The 25,797-nt window shown below is 33.8% G+C and overlaps 1 protein-coding gene across 6 annotated transcripts in view; it reads right to left on the reverse strand.

Annotated features, from left to right (window-relative positions):
* The window catches only part of XRN1 (5'-3' exoribonuclease 1), an 88,510-nt gene that overhangs the window by 29,762 nt on the left and 32,951 nt on the right, over window positions 1-25,797 (reverse strand). For 4 of the 6 annotated variants that reach the window (XM_010976813.3, XM_010976811.3, XM_010976814.3 and 1 more), the window contains exons 17-29: window positions 25,420-25,540; window positions 25,224-25,322; window positions 21,299-21,402; window positions 18,643-18,774; window positions 16,112-16,274; window positions 15,318-15,431; window positions 13,541-13,639; window positions 10,812-10,927; window positions 10,152-10,298; window positions 6,056-6,145; window positions 5,546-5,681; window positions 2,056-2,112; window positions 1,787-1,919 (exon numbers count right to left, since the gene is read on the reverse strand). In XM_010976813.3, coding sequence (XP_010975115.3) covers window positions 1,787-1,919; window positions 2,056-2,112; window positions 5,546-5,681; window positions 6,056-6,145; window positions 10,152-10,298; window positions 10,812-10,927; window positions 13,541-13,639; window positions 15,318-15,431; window positions 16,112-16,274; window positions 18,643-18,774; window positions 21,299-21,402; window positions 25,224-25,322; window positions 25,420-25,540 — 1,511 coding nt within the window. The other 2 variants (XR_010383224.1, XM_031446941.2) reach the window with 2 other exon arrangements.

A 25,797-nucleotide genomic window follows, 5' to 3' on the forward strand; every position in this document is an offset into this window, starting at 1 on the left:
ACCCTCACTCCCAGTCCCTCATTGCCCAATTAAAACAAGGCCTGCAGAGCTTCCTCATTCTCCCCATCCGGCTGTACCTTTCACCTGACACTTTTACCTAAAATTTAAACCCAGGAAAGTGGGGCTTAATGAGAGGCAGGAGTTTCTCCTCTGAAGGCTTAAGGCCCACTTCTAGGTTCCCGTTTCTCGTCTGACGGAGGAGCAACTTCCTCAAAAGATTATTGATAAGAGAATTGTTCACCCCCTTTAGTGGAGATGACTATGGACATGAGGTATTAGCTGAGAGCAGTAAGACAAACACTCCCCTTCCTATTCCATGTCCACAGCAGACATGGTTAATCAATGATTGAGTTTTTTCCACTCCGTGTAGATATAGCTCTAAAATCCTTCTCAAGATAAAATCCCAAATGGTCACCATTACTGACAGGAGTTGTCAGAAGAAAGGAAACTTCTGTTATCAGAGTCGTAAGGTCTTTTCAGGACAACCTCGTTAGAGTACAATGCAATAAGCTCAACATTTGAACAGCTGATGTCTCAGGTTGAGCAGACAGCAGCAAGCAGGTTGCTTCGTTACACCCATCTGACCCTTACCATGACTAGCCCAGATCTTCCTTCCTCCATTTTCAGCAGCCAGAAATATATCCAAAAAATTCAAAGAAGAATCAGGGAAGAAAATTTTCTTTTTGAGGTAGGTTGGCAGGGAAGACCCCAAGAGGATGTGCAGATGGAAAATGTATAGAACCACTGCTCAAAGTTAGAGAAGAATCAGGGGAAAGAGTTCAGATCCCAGCTCTGCTACTCATCTGTGTCAACTCAGTCAAGTCACTTAACCTCTTAGGTGAGAAAATAATATCTACCTCTTACGTGGTTGTGAGGGTTAAATGCAAAATGTAAAAGTGCCTGGCACACGTTGGCACTAAATAAGCAGTTCTCTTAGGCTCACGGCCTGTCTGCTCTTCCTCCTTTCTGGACAGTGAGACCAAAGTTGAGTGCCTGGGACATGGAGGGACAGTGCTGCAAGCACCCTGATCCCTAGGTACCTGATTGGCTGCTTCGTGTTGGGTTGACTTTTTTTGCAATCTATGCAGCAAAGCTACTCACTCCCGGCATCCCTCTGAGGCACTTTTAGGTCTGTGGCTAATTCTTTCATTTTATTTTCACTCTCTCATCTTTTTTTTTTTGGTAAAAAAACACATAACAAAATTTACCATTGTAACCATCTTCAAGTGTACTGTACTACAGCGTTAACTAAGATGCACATCATTGTGCAACAGACTGACAGGTCTGTTTTATATACATAATCTAGGTTGTAGTCATAAAGTTCAAATTAATATGCACATTTAACTTTCAAATATTTCAGCTATAAATAAGCTCATAAATTATGTTTATTTCTCCACAGAAATCAGGAAATTACAATGAAAATTAAGGTAAAGCCCTGAACAAGAACTAAGGAGGCATGACAAAATGTTTCTTTTGGTTTCATGAAAATGTATGTATTCTCGCCAAGGTCTTGGATAATTTTAATGTGCTATACACAAGCTACCAAATTTTCAGCAGCCATTCCTCAACTTCCCTATCTTTTAATCACTTCCCAGCTGATTACACAAGACAGAAAAGGACAAATTTCTCTAACTAAAACTGAAAAAGAAAATTTAACTAAAACATAAAAGGATTTAGTGTTTTTCTTGATTATAGTCGCTTTCTGCTTACATATAGAACACACAAATTTATGTTTTACTTTACAGTAAAAATGCAGCTGAAGACATGTCAAGTATTGCATTATTACCCCCTTTAATGCCTATGATGGTGCCCCGAAGGCCGACTGGAACGGAAAAGTTCTCTCTCACATTTACAACACGGTCAAAGAGACGAAATTCTGCATCCCGATCAGGAATGACTCCATGTTGCTGTTCTAAAGGCTGAAGAGAAGATAGATTTAATTATTATTATTAACTCTAATTTAAAAAAGTTTTTCTACTAATATATTGAAAATATTTTGTTCCTTCTATACTTTCAAAGCAAAAACAACTTTGAACTATTTGACAGGAAACTTACTCTGTACAGCAAATGGGGCTTCACTGTCACTCGAACCTTCTTATTAGTCTTTCTTTGCTGAGAAAAGAAAATTTTGAAACCACTTAAAAATACTAAATTTTAAAATTATTATTCAGCATTTGGACACATCTGAACTTTAAAAAGCCGAAAGAAATGAGTAAGTTCAAGATAATTTGACTTTCTTTAGATACAAGTAAGGAGGAATAAATAAATTCTTAAAATTTTTTAAAGTAAAAATTTTTGGTTGACATATGACATAATAGAAAAATGCAAACTTCTAAGTATAAAGTCTGATGAATTTTTATATTATGAGCCTATGTATAACCCAGTTCAAGAGACAGAACATTACTAAGAACAACATTAAAAACCTCTGAAAAAAGAAATTAAGAAAAAAAATTCCTCTACTGCCTCCCAGTTACTACTCTATCCCAAAGTAACCTTACTTCTTACACAAAGGTAATATTTGTCTGTTTTAAATTTTATATGAAAACTATCCTATTCAAATGCTTTTTTTACTGTAAAAAGAATTGTTTACAATGGTCAATAAAGAGTTATATTAAAGAAAAAACATTATAAAGGATTGATTTATGTCAATATCATGTGTTTTGTGGCTACTTATAAAAATTAAAAATTAGGGTGACATTCATTTACAATGTCCTTGGTTTGGGGAAATGGCTTTGATATTTGAATTTCTGACTAAACAATGCTGGAGGAAGAGTTTTCTTCTATCTTTGCTAATTAATTCTGTGACTTTGCATGTAAGCATCAGCTTCTTTCAATCTGTAAGACGGAAATACTACTACCTGTTCTACCTAATAAAAATGTGAGAAAATTTATATTCATTGCAACCCATTACTACCATTCACATTAATTTTTTTCAAAAAGTGATTCTTACCTATCAAGAAAAATGGCAGTAGTTTACTTGTGAGGTAGTCACCTATCTTTAGGACACAGCTTATGGAAGTAAGCACAGAAGGGCATAAAACAGCCCTAAGCTAAAGTCCATACATTACAGAGTTTTTGTATTTATATAGTGTGAAACGCTCAAGCCTTTAAATAGAGTCTATTTTCTTTTTTTTATAGAGATATTTCATTTCTTCTTTCAGTAAATATTTACTGAGTTCCATTTATGTGCCATTTATTGATTTAGGTCCTGGGGACAAAATAGTGAACTGTTCTTTTATTCTAGTTGAGGAAGACACACAAGAAACAAAATAAGGAAAATAAATAGCATGTTTGAAGGTAAAAAGCATAGAGGAAAATAAAGCAGATAAGGGGGATTGGTGTGGGGAGAGATTTGTAATTTTAAATAGGGTGAAAAGCGAAGGTCTTACTAACAAGGTGTCTGTTTCCAGTCCACAACAGACTAGAAGTGCTAAGAGTACAACTACCGCCTACCGACAACAGCAAGAAGAAAGAATATGAGAAGAGATCTGAAGTAATTTTAAAAAGCAGACACAATAACTGTGCCTAGAGGACTGCATATGAAAAAACAACCCATATGCTCTAACATACCCCTAGGCATTGTTACATTACAGCACTGATTAGAGAATATTAGCATTCAAACCTGATTCGTTAGGCAAATTAATAAACTAGGGTATTTCCACCACAGGCTCCAACCCACAGTTACCGAATGAATGAACAGTTCTGGGGAATGACTACTCAAAATGTGATCACCTGGGAGCTTGTTAGAAATGCAGACTATCAAGAATGGCTCATCCTGGAGTGACTGAATCAGAATCTGTATTCTGACAAGATCCCCCAGTGATTCGTGTGCACATTAAAGTTTAAGAAGTACTGCTCTGGAGATGGAATTCAGAATGCATGTTTTTTAAAAAGCTCCTCCAGTAATTTTGATAATTAGCTGAGTCTGGGAATCACTGTCCAATAAGAAAACTACAGATACTTTTAATGATGACCCTGCAGTAAAAAGTTAAAATTATGTTCAGAATATTGTTCATTTTTTAGTTTTTTCTTCTTCTTATCTTTATTACCCTAATAACATTCTAACACTGAAAAGGGGGAAAAAATCTCATAGCTACACCTTGACACATTAACAGGTTTTTATTCCTATATGAAAATGTAATCAAAATAATTGACTACAACTTTGTATATGGATCTTCAGTTTGCAAAGTAAGGGAAAAATGTGTAAAACATTTAGAAAGCTCCACATCCAAATGGGTTCAAATAAAATTTGGAGGCTTAAGATTGTAAGTGGAAAACTCATTTCAAAAACAATCCTGGGGGGAAGGTATAGGTCAGTGGTAGAGCAGGTGCTTAGCATGCACGAGGTCCTGGGTTCAATCCCCAGGGCCTCCATTAAATAAACAAACAAACAAATAAACAAATCTAGTTACCTTCCCTCCTTAAACAAGAACAATGCTGGACAAATAGACTTTACATTGAAAGACAAAAAGAAATGAAGGCTCTCCATCCTCAACTGAGTATCAATAACCTTTCAAAATATCAAACTCTTGGCTCTGAGCCTAACATTTTTTCTTAAAGGTAAGAGGAGTCATCTAGTGGTGATTTTCCAGATCATATTCTCAGCTCTTGAATGTGTGATAAGAGAATTCAAATAGTAATAGCTAAGTATTATTAAGCATTAATAATAACTACACATTATTAGGAGTTTTTATGTATTAACTCAGTTAATTCTTTTGAGAACCATATGAAATAGGTATTATTTTACTCTCATTTTACCAATGAGGAAATGGAGGAATGGAAAGGTCAACTATCTTGCCTAAGGTTTTCAGTATTGAAAGAGAGATGCGGGAAGGTTTTAAAAAAGCCCAGTTCTTAACTTATTCTGCTATTAGTTCAAACAAGAGAGTGCTGTGTTAGCAAAGTAATATCATTTTAGTAAAAAGGCAAATATTGAAAAATAAAAAAGTTAAAAAAGGAATATAATTAATCTATTTTCTATTGCATCAATATAGGGAATCAAATTAGATAAAACAGCTAAGGCTATATAGGTTTTTGTTTTTTAAAATTAAGACATAAAAAAGGCTAGTTTAAGTGGGATTTTAAAAATACTTCATAATTGAATGAGTTTGTCAGTGGAAAAGTATATTTTAGAAATGATTCTGTAAAAGTTAAATAAATACAATTTTTATGTTCTATAAAAAGATGAACTGTGTCTCAGAAGAATATGAAAGAATAGGGGGTTAACGCTATTTCTCAATCACAAATCTTCTATCTTGACTAGAATCATAAAATATTAATTCTTAAAATTAGAAACACTACAAGGACATAAAATATAAATGCTATGGCTTTATATTGATGTAGCATTTATATCTATTTAGATAAACTTAACAGACATTGGAAATGGCTAGAACATTTTTTTAAATTACAGAATCATTTGACATAATTTAGAATCACTGAGTATATGTTTTATCTGATTGAAACACAAATAAATCATTTGCGGACTAATATACAGTTCATTTAACTTCAAATCTCATTAGCAACCTTCTTTATTGCAATTTAGTACCTTGCACTTTTCAACTTCTTCTTCAATTTTCTCAACAATAGCTGCATCCAGAATTTGTAAATCACAAGAAGAACGAGACAAAGTGCTCACAGGATGCCCCTTTAGCCAAGTTATAATTTCTTGAACTTTCTCAGCACTATATTAAAAACAATTTTTTCACATTAATTAAAACTTTCTGAGGAGTTATAGAAAGGTTTGATACAAACTTTTGAGGGCTGTGAATTATAAAAGACATTAAATATATAATTAACCACTACACTTAATTAGTAGTAATTATAAATCTAATATAAACATGAACATCTCATTTAATTTATAGTTAAAGTTACTTTTCAGTACTTTACTGATCTAAGTGAAATAAAAAAATTATATTAAGATCTTAAAGCAAGAACAAAACAATACAAAACCTTCCTACCAAAAGTAATATAAATTCTTGAGAAACTAACTGCTGTACCTTTCAATGGAACCACCAAGTTGAACTATGAGGCAATAAATCCCACAAATTTTGCTTACCCATTCTCATTTTCTCCAGGCCAAATATCATCTTCGTAGAACACATCCTCTTGGCTATTTTTGGCTATATAACAAAACAGTTCTGGAGCTCTAGCCAAACAAACAAATAAACACAAATACTGCTTAAAAAATACACATGGCTAGTTTCATATAAACTTCCTATCAAATAATTCTGGATCCTAAGGGGACACAGTAAATATATTGAGGACACAGAGTATTAATAAGAGATAGAGACTAAAAGATTCAAAAGTATTCACAGGCTCTCAAAAGTTGAGGGAGTTGTAGTTGAGGGAGAAAAGATTCAATTCATGAACTACAATAAACTCCAATTACTTACAAACCTCAATTACTGACTCAATCCCTAATAGACTATAATGACAGGCGATAAATGGACAAAAATAACCTCTACAGGGTTATTCCCTAATTTTCACAACAAAGCTAGAGTACTCCTCAATAAAGCAAATGAAAACCCACTAAATCTTCTGATATTCCTCAAAATTCCATTGTTTCCTGAAGAGTGCAGTACTTTCAAATACACATAGCAGACTGAACACATGCTTATTTTTGCTTCTTTCCCAACCTATTAAAAGAACAATTAATTATAAAAAAGGGCATAGACTTACAAAGACAGATGAAGAGCGAATTAGAGAATCCAATACTATATATGAGTTGTTAACAAAATGTAAGAAATTGAAAACTGAATAGATAAGTGTGAAATGATCTGACAGACAGGAATAAGCTGCACCACAAGCCACCAGGGTGGGAGGTCAACAAGAAGCAAGTTGATTTGAACTGTGGAAGTCTGCAAAAGCTCAGGAGATACGGGCTTCAGGTACATTTTAATGCTATAGTATGTAGTGAGGTTATTAGGCTTTTAGTTGAAAATTTTGTATAATAAGCAGGTAGGTGGTCATGTGATTATTTGCCTTCTACTCCAGCATAACTCCCATGGTTTATCTTTTGGAGAGGTTGACTAGGGGCTGCTCTAGCCTTGGGTATTCCAGGCACAGGGAACTGGATGGGTGGGGCGTGAGGAGAGGCCAGGTGCCCTACTGAAAACAGGGGATTCATGAAAGTATAACTACTGTACAATGTGTCACTAGGAATCAGGCTAGGAAGTATAACATCTTTAAGAAACAGTCTCTGAGATGGAGATAAACATGCAGGAAGTTTATTAGTGAGTTTTGTGGAATCAATACCTGTAAAGGGAAGGAAGATAGGAAGGAGCAGAATTGGGCACAGGGAGAAGTTGGGCTGTGATTCATTCTTAATGAACTCCTTGGCCAGTAGTATACAGATCTCAGACTAGGAAGGCCCCCTCAGACTTGTCCTGAACTGGGGCAATCAGGTTGGCTGGGCCTTGACACCTCCTTGTTGATCAGGCATTAGACCTGTGGCTTTTGTGGGCAAGGGGCATAACTTTAACCTATTCCTGCTGCCAAGGGAATATGTCCTCAGTCCTGAAGGGACATTGTCGGGGTGGGGTACCTGGGTGGGGTGTATCATAGTATTCACTATGTAGTAAGACCCCAGTTCCCTGGTTAACTTCCAAACCACTGGAAGTCAGTTTTATTCTCTGCAGAAAAGTCTGGAGAACAGATCTCTACCTAGCCTAAGAGAAAGAATATACATATAGGAAGTGATATTTGGAGATCCTCTGCAGAAATAGCCAAGTCTCACCTGACAAGCCCAAAGAATAAGAAAAGAAAAAGAAAAAAAAAGCAATTTGGAGAAAACAGAAAATACTGAGAATAGAAGAAAATCTAGATTACTATCTTCAGAGAAATAAAAGAAATTTCATTCATTGTAAGAACAAGATGCTATAAAAAAGGAATGGCAGAGGATAAGGACACACTTTTAGAAATTAAAAATGATTAAATAAAAAATTTAAAAGATATGTTGAAGAAATCTCCTACAGAGTAGAACAGGGGTATAATATAGGAAATAGATAAGAAGAGATACGAAAATCAGAAGAATTAATCCAAAAAAGTCTAACATCTAGCGAAAGGAGTCCCAGAAAGAGAGAACAACAACAAATGGTGAGGAGGAAATTATAAAAGAAATAATTCAGAAAAGTTTCTTGGAATGGAAGGGCATCAGCTTCAAGTCTAAAAAGACAGCAAAACAAACGAAAAAAGACCCATACTAAGGTACACATCATCACATTATTAAACAGCAGTGGTAAAGGGAAGATTCTAAAAAGATTTCAGAAATGAAAATAGGTCACACACACAGATTCAGAATCAGAATGGCATACGACTTCTTGACAGCAAAGGAAACAAGAAGAGAATGGAGCAGTACTTCCCAAATTCTGAAGGAAAATAATCTCCAGTCTAGGAGGTTTAAACAAATTTCCAGATATGCAAGCTTTCTTAGGAAGCTGCCTGTGTAACTGCTCCATCAAAATGGAGATATAAACCAGGAGTAAGGCATAAAAGCCAGGAAATAAAGGAATCCTATGCAGGGGAATGGTGAAGGGAGTTCCTAGGATGATCATAAAGAGAAACTCTAGGATGAGAGCTGTGCAATGGCCAGGAGCAGTTAGTTCACACTGAAGCAGGAAGACAGACGGTTTTAGAAGGAAGTCTACAAGAAGAAAATGGAACTGACAAGTCACACAATCTGTTTGACTGTATTAAGTTTTCCAGCTACAGCACAGAGTTTAGAGCCAAATTAGTCATGTGAACATAGATAAGAAACAAATGAATAAATACAAAAAGAACAAAAATGTGTATAAGAAAGGAAATGTAATCCTAATATTCTACAAGGTCCAGCTGTGTCCATTTACATTATCTTAAGTAAACTTTAAATACAGTTTAATGTTAAAAACTGTAGAGAGGGGGAAATATGTTTGTGTGTGTCTGGAGGTGAGGGAATAGGGAGTGGGAGCGCTAGAAGAGAGCTAAAGCTTCATCTTCCATGGTAGGAAATCAATGCATATGTCAAGTTGAAAAATCAAGAAAAAGCAATCTAAATATGACATTTTAAAGTAAATAGAAGAAATAATCTAAATTTTCAGATGGTAATATGTGATTGAATTGTGTGACCTCCAACCCTCTCAAGTAAGATATATTGAAGTCCCAACTCCTAGTGCCTCAGAATGTGACTTTATTTGGAAAACGGGTTTTTAAAAGAAGTAATAGGCACTAATCCAGTATTACCAGTGTCCTTATAAAAGGAGAAATTTGGACAGAGACAGGCATGTACACAGAGGTGATGTGAAAACACACAGATGTGAAGACACGTAGCGAGATGGTACGAAGACACATAGGGAGAAAACCATGTGAAGCTGGAGGACTGGCTGATGCCTCAAGAGGCTAAGGAACAAAACTCGTGAGGCTACAAGCAGCTGGGAGACGTGTGCGAACAGTGCCTTCCCTAGCACCTTCAGAGGAAGCATGGCCCTATCAACACCTTGATTTTACACTTCTGGTCTCCAGAACTGTGAGACAATAAACTTCTGTTGTTTTAAGTCACCCAGTTTGTGGTACTTTGTTATGGCAGCCCTAAGACACTAAATACAGGGATCCTCAAATATGAGAAGGTTAGAAACCAGTCGAACAATGGAAAGAACACTAAATTGTGAATCAGAAGTAACGATACTTCCTGTAAATCTCTGTCACTAAGTGGCTCAGTTAATCTTGGTACTCATATTTCTTATTGTTATACTGAGGAGTTGAGACTTGTTGATTTCTTAAACTATTCTAGCAATAAAATTCAGTAATTCTAGGATAGTAATCTATTGGCCAGCTGGAGTTTTAAGAAAGCTCACTATGCCAAGAGCTGTTCTGTTTATCCATACTAATCCTCTTACTACTGACAAACAGAGTAGTGAATACTTTATGATAGCAAAGTAAGGAAATTTTTAATAAAATGGAAGCCAATTCTCATTATCCTTTATTCATTTTAAATAATGTAAGTAAAGTATTTTTCTATCCTATTTTAGGTAATGGCTATGATGCTCTATGATACAAAATTAAGTTTATATGTAACACATATCACATTTTGCTAAAGGAAACATTTGCTTCATCAGAAAGTCAAAACAGTTATATTCCTACGTTTTTGGATGCCCAGTAAGATCTTGCTAGGCACTTACCTCTCTAAATACTCTGCAAGAAGTTGTTCTGCTGCAGATGAATACATCCATTCACTTCCAACTTTTTTAGTATATCCAGGTACCTCCTCATTTTTTTTGTTGAATTTGAGATTCAAACCCACATTTGCTTTATGGTCTCCATGAGGGCTGAATTTAAACCACACACACACACACACACACACAAAAGTTTTAAAATTTTGTTAAAAAGAATAAAAAGTTTTGCTTTTGATTCTTAGAAAAGTTTAGATTGTCTTTCTATGTTTTAGCTATCATGGTTATTTCCAAAGTAGCAGTAATGGAAAAACTAGAGGAAAGGCTTCAAAACCCAAGTTAACAAGGCATATAAATAGATTATGTAATTAGAGAGGAGAATGAAACAAGAAAATGCAGGGAAATATATTATTGAGATTCACACACACCTTCTGATACCTTTTTTCAAGGTTCAATTTGTTAGCTGCTAAAAATAAGAACTGTCTTTCCAACCACCTAAAGCATGTGCCATTTAGATGAAAGATCACCATCAGAGGAATTTATGCATAATTTTTAAAGAAAATTCAGAGCAATTAATAAGAAAAAATAAATCCTGAAATATTAACCATTTTATCTTTATCATTTAATTTTTTCTGCCACTTTAAGTAAATTTCTCTAACATAAACTTACTTTCTCCTAGATCCTCTTCCAATAAAAATACTTCCTGTAAACCTTGAAACAAGGTATCCACTCACTCCAAGGCGACTGGCCAACACATATCCTGGGTTGTACTTTATAGAATATTTCTTTAAATATAAAAACAAAAAGGTCAATTATGGAAACACAAAGCATTAAATGTTATTTCTTTACCTTTAAAATCTGGAGATAATTAAGACATCACTAACATTTTGGATTGTGCCAATGTAAGGATTCTCAAAAGTAGTGATCTCCTCCTCACCCCTCATTTTTAGAAAGGATTTACAGGCAGAATTTCTCTGCTCCTCTTTCTCCTTAAAGGACAGAATTTCCAAGGATGAATGAAAGAGGGAGGAAACATACAGTTTGTGAAACTGTCTCAAGAAATAAACTCTATTGTAAGTACTAAATGGCAAACTCTGGAGGCAAGAACTACTTTAAAAAAATGAATTTTTATATTCTAAGAAGGGCCTGGTAAAGTACCTGGGACAAAATGAGGTCTTGAAAATTATTACGCTGAATTAAAACATGAGCTCATCAAAACAGTTGCTACTGAGCAAAATTAAGGGTGTCCTTCATATATAGATATAAGTTATATTTGCTTCCCCTAATTATTTACTACCGTAGGAAAATAACAAATATGTATAGGCTTGTAATTAGAATATTATTAATATAATTCAGTCAATGTAACCTTAATTTTGTGTACCTACAGGAAGAAACTATGAAGATTGTCAAATTAAAAAAAAAGTACTAGTTCATATAATTTTAAACCAGGAAGCAAATTACTCACCAATCCAGTACCAACAAGGGTAAGCTGCCATATACGCCTACCATCATGTATGTAATAATAACACATACTTGTTTTATATGGATTTTGTTCACTTTTTAAAATTTCATACAAATACTTTATACTCTTATTTTATAGGACTATAAGGATATTTTATCATCAACAAAAGCAAAATTTCCATGGACTGGTAATACATTATTTTCCACCGTTACTATTATTTTTTTTAATGACCATTGTCTATAATGGTCCCTAAATGGATACACTTTTTTAGTGGCCTGGAACATACAGTCACTATTAAAACACATTAATACACTAGCAAAAAATGCAACAGGGTTTTCCATAAAAAATATCACACAATGTATTATTAGAAATAATACAAACAAATCAAGTACGCTTTCCAGAAGAGAAAGGAAAAATCAAGGTAGTTTTCTATCACAGCAGTACCACTCTTCTAATAAGCATTTGAAAATGTGTAGGGGCACATTCAGTTACAATAATTGCACAGGTGTCAAGCACTTTGTATCCAGGGACCAAGGATGCCAACTGTCCTGCCACATACAGAACAGTCCTATTTAACACATAATTGTCCTGCTCAAAATACCATGAGTACACTTTTTGAGAAATACTGGGTTATGGTATAACTAAAAAGTAATTAAAATTATCACAAATATCCTAGAAAATATATAAGTTAGAGAAAGAAGAAGGCTTGAGTAAAAGTTAAAGAAAGTACGTAAAGAGAAAGTATAGTAGAGAAGGCATGCCTAGCAACACTCTACACCTGGAATTGGACAGGCTCTTTCAGATGTAGAAAAAGCCAAGGATGAAGCAACACAAGTTCTTCTACTTCTACTGACCCCTAGAACAGACCTCCAGCTCCTTTCTCTAAAGGGCCAGTCTCCTGGTTTCCTGACCATGCTTTCTGAATTGTTTCTCCAAAAAAGACCCAACGGCAAGATTTTAGGGACTATTCTGTTTTCCACAAAGTTTCCTCATAGGTATGCTGGTGCCTAATGCCTTAATTTTTTTTAATATTTTTTTTAAAATTGAGTTATAGTCAGTTTACAATGTTGTGTCAATTTCCAGTGTAGAGCACAATTTTTCTGTTATACATGAACATACATATATTCTCACATTCTTTTTTGCTGTGAGCTACTACAAGATCTTGTATATATTTCCCTGTACTGTACAATATAATCTTGTTTATCTATTCTACATATACCTATCAGTATCTAATGCCTTAAATTAATTTCATGGGATACAAATCTTTACATTACTAGAGAAAGTAAAAGTGTAAGTAACAACAGCTGGCTGACTGTGAATTAATTTCAGTCAAGTTAATTATCCAATCAATCAATAAGAACAAATAAGAGATTTCAGAATCATCCTTTTATTTTAAAATGGGAAAATAAAAGGAGGTCAATGAACATCTTTGGAGAAAAAGGTCCCTCAAAAGGATGCCATGTCATCCTGCAGAGGTATACTCAATGGCTTAATGCAGTTTAGGCAGTTTCCCAATTTTCTCTAGGGACTGTTCATCTTTAGCTGAATATAGACATAGAACCTTTTGTGAGAAGCCATTTGTCACTTGTAAATTAAAAGGCAGGCTTTGATTAATTATGAAAGACTTAAAAAACCTAACTCTATTCCGAGAGGGTATGCTAATCAATGTGCCACTTATAAGCTTGAACAAAATAACCCATAATAACCATTTTAGATTAATAGCAGGATTGCAGTGGTTTTTCCTCCAAAGATCTGCATGAAGTTTTCAGCACAGATTTAATACTTATTTTTGAATGATACAAGATGCAACTGTTAGAGAATTTAATCAGTATTAAATAAAATACTTGCATAATTCAAAGGAGGTACCAAAAATATACTTCTAACATTTTAAAAGTTAATTAATTCTGAATTAAATAATATAGACTATAGTACTCACATGCTGGTTCTGTATTAAAGCATCAAGATTGGGTTCACATGGAATGCTGAAAACCACACGAATCCTGCCTTCCGTAATCACATCCCCTGAATCCTGAACCTTGGAGGGGGAGAAAAATCACAGTATGTTTTAGCCTCTTTCACTATGTTTTATTTACTTATTTTTCTACTTATTTGAATAGTGTTTGTTATTTCTGAAAGACAGTTAAGACAATAAAGGTGACAGTGGAAATTCTCTTGGAATTTGTAACTGGATTTGGTTATATTGTAAATTTAAGTCATTGTCCCTTGCTTTAATAGTTGTTAACCAGTCTTTCACTTCATACTAACTTTCATTTGCAAATAATTTCAAACTATTAAAAAGTTGCAAAAATAAAAACAGGTCAAAGAACACTAAAAACATTCACTCAGATTCACCTGTTGTTAACATTTTACTCCATTTACTTAACATTTGTGCTTCATGTGTGTATTTACTTACATATAATTACTTTTCTGAACTTCTTGAGGGTATATTGCATATATCAGGTCCCTTACCCCTAACTATTTTGGTGCATATTTCCTAAGAAGAAGGATATTTTATTATATAACCATGGTACAGTTATTAAGTACATAAATTTATGACAATATTTTTTCTAATCTACTGTCCATATACCAATTTTGTCAGTTGACCTAAAAATGTCCTATATTTATAGAAAACTCTTTACTCTCTCTACTACAGGATCAGGTTAGGATCAGATACTGCATTTAGATGTCATATCTCTTTAGCCTCCTTTAATCTAGAATATATCCAGAAACTTCCTTTGTCTTTCATACACTGACATTTTGAAGAATACAGTTCATTCCTCCCTCTCTACCTTGCCTTAAAAAAAATTCTTCATTTTGGATTTTTCTGATGCTTCCCTGTGATGAGGTTAAGGTTATATATTCTCAGCCAGAATAGTGCAGAGGGGATGAGTCCTTTGTAGGGTATCCCATTTGGAGGTACGTGATGTTTATTTGTCCTTCACTGTGATACTAATTTTGATCATACAATCATATGTTGCTCAGTTTCTTTACTGTATAGTTACAGTTTTTGCTTCCCTTGCAACTAAATAGCCTGCAGGGAGACACTTTCTACGACCATGAAAATATCTTGCTCCTGATCAAAAATCCCCCTTTGATTTAGCTTCCAATGATGACTGTTGTCTGATGCAATCTATATCATAACTATTGTAAAATGATGGTATTCCAACTCCTCCACTTCCTCCACATTTGCCCTAGACATGATACTATAAGCAAAAGCCATTCCCTTCCCCATTTATTCACCTTTTATTATCACTTTGGAATTATGCATTCCTATTCCCCACCCGCAATGGTTTTTAACACACTAAGAACTTGGTTATTTTGGTACTCAAAACAGTCCCCGATTTGGCTGGTAGAAGTCTCTTCAACCTGGTTCCTGTTTTTATGTGATGTGCTCCGATCATTCTTTTGAGCACCTCCTTGCTCCCCTGTATAACGTTTTAGGCTTATCTTGTACACGTCCTGCACCAGCCCTGTAATCAGTCATTTCTCTGAGAAGCCTGGTTCTACTAAAAAAGAGATCAGAATTTGAATTTTTTCCCACCACCTCCTGATCCCAACGTTTTCAAGACTAAATATATGTAGCTATGTGTTTACAAATTAGATGAATGAATTCTTTCCTATTTTTTTCCCTTCAGTATTAAATTTTTACACCTGAATGAAGAGAAGTTAAATTGACACCAGAAATTTAATTAGTAATAATAAGAGAAACTAACTTCTCCAGTGCATCCATAATAGGGTGTTCCCAGCATAAAGACCATACTTCTAGGAGGAAATAAGTCATCCAATGTTTTAATATTAGAGAAGCGAGAGTCAAAGGCTCGGATGTCCTATGCAGAATGAAATATAAAAGTGAATCATCACAGTTAAAATTTTCATAGATTGCATATCAAGTATTTTTCCTACACAATTATGACGATGCTGTCTACCAACACCAAATGTAAAGATTTCCTACATAACAATACTAGTAGTCAAAATTTACTATCTGCTCACACGCCAGACACTCTTCTAGGTACTTCACTTCAAGACAACCCTCTGTGGCAGAGACTATCACTAGCCCCATTTTATAGATAAGGAAACTAAAGCACAGAAAGAAGGTGAATCTTGCCCAAGGTCATATAGCTAAGAAATCAACTCAGTCTGTGCTCTTAATCGCTATGCTATACTGTTTTCCCAAAAGTATAGGATCACCACATGTTTTAAAAAAATGTTGTCCCCTTACCACATCTAAGATTGCAAACACAAAAGCAAATGCTTTTTGTATTTACTAATTTATTTAAACCAAACTTTTTTTGAGAATAAAATAAACTTTCTTAACAATGAGTGTCTAAGCATGTAATACTCCTTTTAAAGACTGAAGCATTTTGCAAACTACATTAAATAATAATCTCTATTATATACTGCTGCATTAGTCTTTTATTCATAAATAAATATTTAATATGATATACTTTTATTTATACAGTGTGCAACAGTTACGTTAAGATAGAATTGAGATCTGATGGAGACTTACTTTTACAACAGTTTGATAAACAAATGGAAGAACTTGTTTTGACCACTGTTTCTGTAGACGAACTTCACCATTTTGATTTATTTGATATTTACGACCTGTAAGTAACTGACCGTATATGACTGCAGACGTTTCATTTATTATTATTCCCTTTCTTCTCAGGTAGCTAAAAGAATTAAAAAAATACATAGATGTGCATGAGTGTGTATACCTCTATGATGATAAACATCAAACTACCAACTTTATAACTAAATATTTAAATAACTTTAAATAAATATGCTAGCAGTTCTGAATAGTACCTAACTTAAGACTTTTTGCACTAGTTGCTTTCCTCTGTGGCTACCTTTCCCAATGTCTGTAAGATTAAATAAGAATTCACAGAAACTCCTGTATTTCATACCCATTAGGCTGGCTGTAACAAAAAAAAGCACAAACGATAAGTGTTGGGAAAGATGTGGAGAAGCTGGAAAACCTGTACATTGCTGATGGGAATTTAAATCAGTGCTGCCACTATGGGGAAACAGTTTGGCAGTTTTTCAAAAAGTTAAAACACACAATTGCCAAACAACCCAGGAATTTCACTTCTAGGTATATAACCAAAGACCTGCATATAGGCACTCAAACAAATGTTTATAGACAAATGCTCATAGCAGCACTATTCATAATAGAAAAAGGCGGAAACAACCCAAATATCCACCAACAGATGAATGCATAAACAAAAGGTGGTATGTATATCCATACAATTGAATATTCGGCCATAAAAAGAAATAAATACTGATATACACTATGCGTACAAACCTCAAAAACATGCTAAGTGAAAGAAGCCAGACACAAAAGGTCACATATTATGTGATTTGATTTATATGAAACATCCAGAATAGCTAAATCCAGAGAGACAGAAGATAGATTGACAGGGAGGGGCATTCAGTGGGCCTTTTCAGTCTAAAGCAGGGGTTGACAACTATGGCCATGGACTACATCCAGGCTCCTGTTCTTATAAAAAAACTTGTTGGAACATAGTCATTCATTTATTTAATGTCTATGGCTGCTTTTGTGATTCAACAGAGTTGAGTAGTTGTGACAAAAATTGTGAAGTCTACAAAGCCTAAAGTATTTTCCATCTGGCCTTTTATAGAAAACATTTATTGACTCTTGATCTAAACATACAATCATTCTTCATCTGAGGGATGTTTTCTTACCTCCTTCCATTTTCTCTTTCTAGAACTCCTATCAGATACTAGAAACTCTGACCATATTATTTTCAATAATTTGTGCTTTTTGCACTATGTGCTGAAGGAATCCCTCAGTTTGATCTTTTAGCTCACTGATTCAATTTTCAGTATGCCCATATTCCTATTCAGACCCTAGAGTGAGCTCATTATAAAAATCATAATTTTAATTTTTGTATATATGCTTATGCATAAATATATGTATTACATAATATATATTATATATAGTTACCTATATAGTTAAGTAACATTATTTTATATATATATATATATATATATATGTATTTTATATGGCAAAATTACAATTATGGTGACAAAAGCAGGTATGTTCCCCACCCTCATGGAGTATACTATCTACAAAAAGAGTCATTAAACTAATCATAGACATGAATGTATTACGATGATTCTATTTATGTGCTATAAAAGAAAATTCAGAATGTGAGCTATGATGAGGTGTCTAACTTAAACTATTGGGAAGCAAAAATATGCCCAACCTCTACCCCTGACAGCTATATTTATCTCCTTCTTTCATGCTAGATGGCTTTTCATGGTCTTTTTGCATTTTTTCTATTTACACATATTTGAATAAGGATATTATGGCCTGGTGTTAGCTCCAAAATTACAGAAGAGGTATATTCTTGAATTCTCCATTTATCAATGTTTGCTATTACAGTTTAAACAGGACGGCTGATGGACATACATTTATAACACCATTTCATGTGCTACTGCCAATTTCTATTATTTTATTTTGACTTAAGGAAAGTGTTTGGATGAAAAGTAAGAGGTATTGTTAGGATGAGATCATGGGACACAAAGCATCCTAAAAATCAGCATTCCCAGGATGTAGGGCTTCTTAATTATTGGTTACTGAATTCAGGGGCCTACGTGTAGGGTGTAGGGTGGGTAGGGGAGTAGGGAGGGGAGAGGGTGAAGAACAAGGGAGAGTATTCCTTCCTTTTCTATTACTTACACGTAGCCAAGAAATTTAACGCCCTTAAGATTAGTAAAAATAACTCAAATTCAGGTAACTGTTTACTCCCAGTGTAAGAGATCACGTCTTTTCTTTCATTCTTTCTCTCTTTTTCTATACATCATCACGTATTTTAGTGACAAACTATAGTGACAGTTATAACTGCTGCTAACCAGATTTTATTTTAAGCTAGAACATTACTTTTTTAGAACATAAAATAAAGATGCAGTCAGTAGTCAGAGTGATCACAATGTTAAGTGAAAAATAAGTTCAAGGATGAGTACATTAGACCACCACATTCTAGTTCAATATTAAACACTTTTTATGACACTCACTATTCTGAAATTCCTTGTATTTCTTTTGTCCAGTTAGACTGTTCTTTGTCTCCAAGATGGACCACTTTAGATGGTGGCGCAGTTCTTCCCAAATAAAGCTTCTGTGTTCCTGGAGGTTCTTCCAAGTAAAACCTTAAAAATTAAAATAAAATAAAAATTATATTGCCTCCAAATTAGTGGTTTAATACAGAGTTCCAATAGTGTGTCTTCAAAGTGAAGATTTCTACATGGTATAATAGCAAAAAAAAAAAAAGAAAAAAAAGCCTCCCCTTTTTAAACTGTAATATGAATTTCAGAACAAAAACTTGTAAAAAATTTTAATCAAAATTAAGAAGTAAATTACTATTCTTTCTCTTTAAGAATTTAAACTAAATACATAAGAAAAATATAAATTTTTAAAGAATGAAAAAATACTCTCAAATTCAATAAAGTATTTTTGCTAAAAAAGTTTAACTTGATTCTAATCAAGCCACTACATCAAACTTCTAGTTTACAGGAAATATGTGGGATGCAGGACCAACTTAAATGACACTAAGAGAAAACAACCAGGTAAATCAGAATTCTACAAAATAACTGGCCTGGGCTCTTAAAAAAAAAGGCAGGGAGGTAAGCTCAGCCAGATCCTAGGAAATAAAATCAACACACAGAAATCAACTGTATTTCTATAAAATAGTTGGGGAAACTGAAATTTAAAACATAATAAAATCTATAGTTGCTCCAAAAAATTGTAAATACATAGATATAAGTCTAACAAAACATGCACAGGCTCAGTATGCTGAAAAAAACAAAACAGTGATAAAAGAAATCAAAGATTAAAATAAATGGAGAGATAAACGGAGATCCACTTGGATCAGAAAATTCAACATAGTAAAGATAGCAACTCTGTACAAATTAGTCGATAGGTTTATTACAACTTCTATCAAAATCTCTCCAAGATTTTTAGGTATAAAAATTTATTATACATGGAAAGGCAAAGGATCAAATATAGCTAAAACAATTATGAAAAAAAAAAAGGTGGAAGGAATCATTCTCCCTAAGGTTAAGATTTACTACATAGCTACAGTAACAAGATAAGGTATGGTGTCATAAAAATATACATACAGACAAATGCAACAAAATGCAGAATCCAGAAATAGATCCACAGAAACACATTCAACTTACTTTTGATAAAGGTGTAAAACCAATCTAGTTTAGGAGGAAGGATAGTTTTTTCAACAAATAATGCTAGAGCAACTGAATACGCATAGGCAAAAATATAAATCTTGACCCAAACCTCATATCTTTTTTAAAAATTAATTTTGGGGGCAGGAGGGTATAGCTCAGTAGTAGAGTGTGTGCTTGGCATGCATGAGGTCCTAGGTTCAATTCCCAGTACCTCCATTAAAATAAACCAACCAACCAATCAACCTAATTCCCCCCCCAACCAAAAACCCCCAAACAAAAAATAAAAAAGAAAATTAATTCAAAATGGATCATGGATTTAAATGTAAAAGGAAGAGATAAAACTATAAAACTTTTTGAAGAAATACAGGAGAAAATCTTCCAGACCTAGGGCTAGATGTAGAGTTCTTAAACCAAAAGCATGATCTGTAAGAAAAAAACTGATGAACAGGACTTTATCAAAAAGGCAGGGGAACTGTGGGGAGGGTATAGCTCAGTGATAGACTGCTTGCCTGTCTAACATGCACGAGGTCCTGGGTTCAATCCCCAGTACCTCCATTAAAAACTAAGTAAGTAAACCTAATTACCTCCCCTTGACAAAAAATAAATAAATAAAATGGCCAATTAAATTGTGGAAAGAAAACAATGGCTAAAAAAAAAAAAAAAAAGGCAGGGGAACTGAGTTCTGATGATTAAAAAAGAATGCTCAAGATTTCATACAGAAAAGCACCTACAAAGGAAAAAAATTCATACTGGCATTGACTTCTTGTTAACAAAATTATATGATAAAACACAACTGAGATATGTTTGTAGAGATCAGAGAAAAGAGGATTAGGCCTCTAAAATTCTAAACCTACATATGAGAAAAACAAAAAATCCACAACATCACCACATTTTCTTTGAAAAAAAAATCGCTTGAGAAAGTTCTAGACATGAAAAATAACAAATGAACAAGATATGAGACCAAGCTTACATGAAATAAAGGTAAAAGATGACAAACAGCTTGTCTAAATAATCATTAATAAAATTAATAAAATAATTATTAACTTGCAAAAATGTTAAGAAATTATTTTTAAAATAGAAGATATGTTTTTAAAAATTAATGTATTATTTAAATGAAAACTGGGAGAAGCATGGAAAAAGGTAAGGTTATAAACGTTATTCATTCCTGTCAGAAAGAGAAATATACTTGCTAAAGAATATAATAATTGGTAGAAAAGAATTAGGATATAGAACTTCCAAGGTATTAAAAAAAAAAAAAAGAAGGCAAAAGGGGAAAAATAATATATGCATCTAAAATATATGCATCTCAAGGGATGTACAATAAACTGTCAATAGTGGCCGAACTTCAAATGGTGTGATTAGAGGACTTACATTTTTATTACAGAGTAAATATTTTACAATAATTATATCAGTTAAAAATATATGAATAAAAGCTATCAAATAGTAAAGTTCATATAAATTTAAAAAATTACATAAATCAAATCTTACTTACTTAGTTTCTCCATCTGATACACCCACAATTCTAGCTTCTTCAAGATGGGGCCAATTAACAAAGACAGACTTTCCAAGCACTGAGGAAGCTATATTTTCTACACTCTTAAAGTAAAAGTAGAAAAGTTTTTTATTTATGTTTTAGGTCCGAGAGAAAATTTTACAGAGGCAAAATTAAATAATTAAAAACTGCCTTGTGTTTATAACTGTGTACTTAAGATCTATAAAACCCCATTAATAATTAAAACAGATATAAAATATCACTTGCTCACTCAAGCCAATTATTCCCTATTAGTACCTGCTTTTCTCAGCTTTATTTCAACTTAATTATTCCACCCATTCAAATTCAGTTAGTTTTCTTAATTACTCTTCTCTAAGTTGTGCCTTTATTGCCAACTACTCTTTTTCTTTCTAGTACATTTTCCAGGATGTCTGTTCTTTTAAATTTTCTTCTTTCCTTTAAAAAAAATATTTTTCAGTTTTTTTTTTAACTATTTCCTTTCTTTACCCTTTAATTTATTATGAATCTGTGGAAGTTTACCAAGTTTACCTCTTCGTCTGCCAATCTCTTATTGGAGGGGAATTAGGGCCAACTTACAGTATGTCAGCACTATAAACCTCATGATACTTAAGAAGCTTGATTTCCTTCTCGTTTTCTCAACAGCACTGGCAGTTATTAGTAAAGGTGGCCCACTGATTTTAATCCTGAATGAAATTACTTGGTGAGAAAACAGGTTTCAGTAAAATAAAACAGAAGAATACTGATGTATAATGTGAGTATTACTGTCCATGATAATAGCTAACATTAGCGGAAAATAATGTTCAGTAAGAAACCTAGGTCCTTAGTTCTGCTGCTAACTAGCTGAGTGAATGCCCCTTTCCAATCTCCATTTAAGTTTCTTAATTTGTAAAATTAATGAGTTGGATAAGCTGCTTTACAAAATTCCATCTAGTTGTAAACTTCTTCGATTCTATTTTATTCTCATGATTATCTTGTTTATTTTTCTCATGGAAACTGAGAAAAGTGAAAAGAACAAGAAGAGTTGTCTAGAAAATGGCTATTATTCACTATTTCGTATCAAATGTTCAGATAGGATAAAGCAGACTCTAAGAAATGTGATTTCATTTCAGTTTGTGGTTGGTATAATTACATAAGAACACAACTCATTTCAAGTTAGAAATCACAGGTCCAAAATTGGATTCTACCTCTTTTCAGCTATAGATTCTTATGCAAATCCTTTGATCCCACTGAGTCTGTTTTCTTTCATGAGAAGTTATAACATTTACCTCACAATATTTATTTAAGGATAAAATAATATCCACAAAAGTTTTTGTAAACTAAAAAATGCTGTACAGTTGGCCTTCTGTATCCATGGATTCCACACCTGCAGACTCAACCAACCACTGATGGAGAATATTTGGAAAAAAAAACTTCCAGAAAGTTTCAAGAAGCAAAACTTGAATTTGCCAAATGCTGACAACTATTTACATAATAGTTACATAATATTTACATTGCATTTATAATTATTTATATTGTGTTACATAAGTAATCTAGAGATGATTTAAAGTATAAGGGAGCATGTGTGTAGGTCACATGAGAATACTACATCATTTTATATAAGGGACTTGAGCATCCACAGATTTTGGTTATCAGTTGGGGGTGCTCCCAGAGTCAATGCCCCATGGATAGAGGGACAACTGTATAAATATTCTGTATGAAACAATACCTTATATAAAAATTCTTGAAAGGAAACATTATTATTATTACTATTAGTTAGACAACAACTTTGTGGTAGAAACTGAGTTGAAATATAAATTTTCATTCAATTTTTTCTGTTTATTATGCTTAATCATTACTAGCAAATATTTCTTTCACAACTAGAGATGGCTGTTTTTAGACTTTTGGGGCATAACTTATAATTTTATTTATTACATTTAGACATTTCTTAATGTGATCATACAAAAGAAGGACTACTCTGATAAATAAAACAAGTTTTAACATTAGAACTAGGCTCCCTTAATTATCCTTTTCCTTTCTACTCATCTATTTCTAATTTCATTCTCCCACATTTTTCTTCATTTGAAGGAAAAGTTGTTCTCCTTTCCCAGATTACTCCTTTCCCTTTAGCCCTAGACGGAATCCCTCATTACTTCACATCCCTTCCCTCTAAAATGCCTTTAAGACCTCTTTTCTTTTTCAGTTCTACCTCTCTTCTTTTGAATGGATTTGCTTAATGAGCTGTCTCTTCTGTACCTACAGTTATGACTTTAGACTTCTTTTCAATGATAAACCTCTTAACCAAGGGCTTAAAATCTGCTACCTCTACTTTCCATCTAACTAGTCTCAGACCAGTCCTTAGAAACTGGACTTCTGCCTCCACCAATCTATTGGAATGGAGTTCTCAAAGGCCAATAATGATGCCCAAAGGACAAATTCACAGACCTTGTTTTAGTTTTCACTTTTCCTGAACTGTATGCTCCATCTACTCCATGCTTCCGTGATACTACCAAAAGTAGGAATCATTCTCTTACCTCTCTGAATGATTATGTCACTTATGAACACTATGTCACTTATACTGGTTCCTTTTCCACTCTTTATACATGTAGGTATTTCTTCATGCTGGGGCCTTGAGCCCTCAAAGTCGCTTTTCTTCAGGCGATGAGCCCCAAGGCCCCAGTTATCACTCCCATGCTGATGACCTGTATATCCCTTCTTCCCTTCAAGCTCTAGGTCCAGGTATTGTGCGTAAGCTACCTTTCTCAACTGAGGTTTTTCATCTAAACTATAGAGCACAAAAAACAGTTTGACTATTTTCTCAATTCTCCCCAGGATGGTGCATAACTAGTACCATTCTAAATGCATTAAAGGTAAATTTATCTATTATATACAAACGGATGAGAGGGCATTAGGGCTTAAATCTCTTGTGGAACCCTGTTAAGAAAGGCTGAGAGGGCAGCTCCAGTTAAATGTCTGAGTACCACCTTAAAATTCCATTATTTATCATTCAATCTCCTCAAACCAATGCCTCTTCCATTTTAAAATTCTTTATTCCAATAAACAACAGCAATTGTTTTCTAGTTAATTAGTCTGGATACCTCAGAGTCATAGTTAATTTTTTTTCTTTTCATCTCCTATTTTTGAACAAGTGATGAAACTTGTGAATTTCAGTGTTGTACACCTAGATCTATTACCACTTTAACAGTTTACGTCCTTATCACCTAAGGCGTCTACAGTCACAACCTCTGAACCTTTTCCATTTTCTTCTATTTCTCTTTTGTGCAGTTTAGTCTATTATATTGCCACCAATACCAAGTTCAAGATAACAGTTATGAAAAATAAGTCCAAACTCCTTAGCCTGGTATTCAAGGTCCTCCATAATCTGGCCTCAATCTGTTTTTTCAACCTTATCTTCCACTATTTCCCAACACAAGTCCTCTGCTTCAGTCAGGCTTATCTAATCCTTTTCCTCAAATACATCACATTTATTCTAAAAAAAGAGAAAGGATTAAGAAAAATTTCAGACGTACAAAAAGGTTAAAAAGAATAAGATAATGTATCACATTTATTTTTCACTATAATTCCCAGCTTATGTTATTCAACCGGAATACCTTTGTCCTCCTTTTCCCTCTTTGTGACAGTCTTTCTTTTAGCACCCAGCTCAAGCCTATTCTCATCTAAAGGTCTGTACTTAATCTTTAGCCCTCACAGCCCACCTCCTTTTCAAAATTCCTAGAGCATTTTGTTATGCTCTTTATGTCACAATTATACATGCCCTTTAATTTGTGTACGTTTCCCTACTTCATCCTTATTTACTGTGAACTTCTGGAGTTACTACAGGTTATACCTCTTTGGTGAACACGCGGCAGCTAGAACAGTTTTATGCATAACAAGCACCTAACAAATACATACTAAAGAAAATACGTACAAGTTCATCTGATTCTGCATTCACTAAGATTTCCAACATCATGTTTTCTCCACGACTGCTTTGCTGGAATACTTGAACCCCACTCTTCTTCAAAAAAAACTTTAAAAGAACACATAGAATTTAATTTTAATTCTTTCTCCATAATCACTTTACCAGTCAATAAAGTGAAAAAACTGTGAACTAAAGAGTCACTGACTTTGTGTCTGATGTGTTTCAAAGTAGGAAATCCACAGAAATATAATGCCTTCTGGTCAACCCTGGTTATTCTGTTCTTGCTTATGTCTACACGCCAAGCATCTAATGATATTATTTTATACCTAGAAAATAAAGAGGCATTTAATTTAAAATTCACACATTACAAACAATCACAGTTTTCCAGCATTCTCTTCAGTATTTTGCAAGAGTTACCCTTGTTTTCAAACAAGGAAGTGACAATTTGTCCTTTACTACAAAGAAAATACAGAGCAGCAGATTCTCTATTGATCCAGACACTACCATGCCAGTAGGATACTGAGTTGAAGTTTTCCCCATTAAAAAAAAAAAAAAAAAATATATATATATATATACACATAAA

Source organism: Camelus dromedarius, chromosome 2 (genome assembly GCF_036321535.1).
Source record: "Camelus dromedarius isolate mCamDro1 chromosome 2, mCamDro1.pat, whole genome shotgun sequence".
Classification (NCBI taxonomy): Eukaryota; Metazoa; Chordata; class Mammalia; order Artiodactyla; family Camelidae; genus Camelus; species Camelus dromedarius.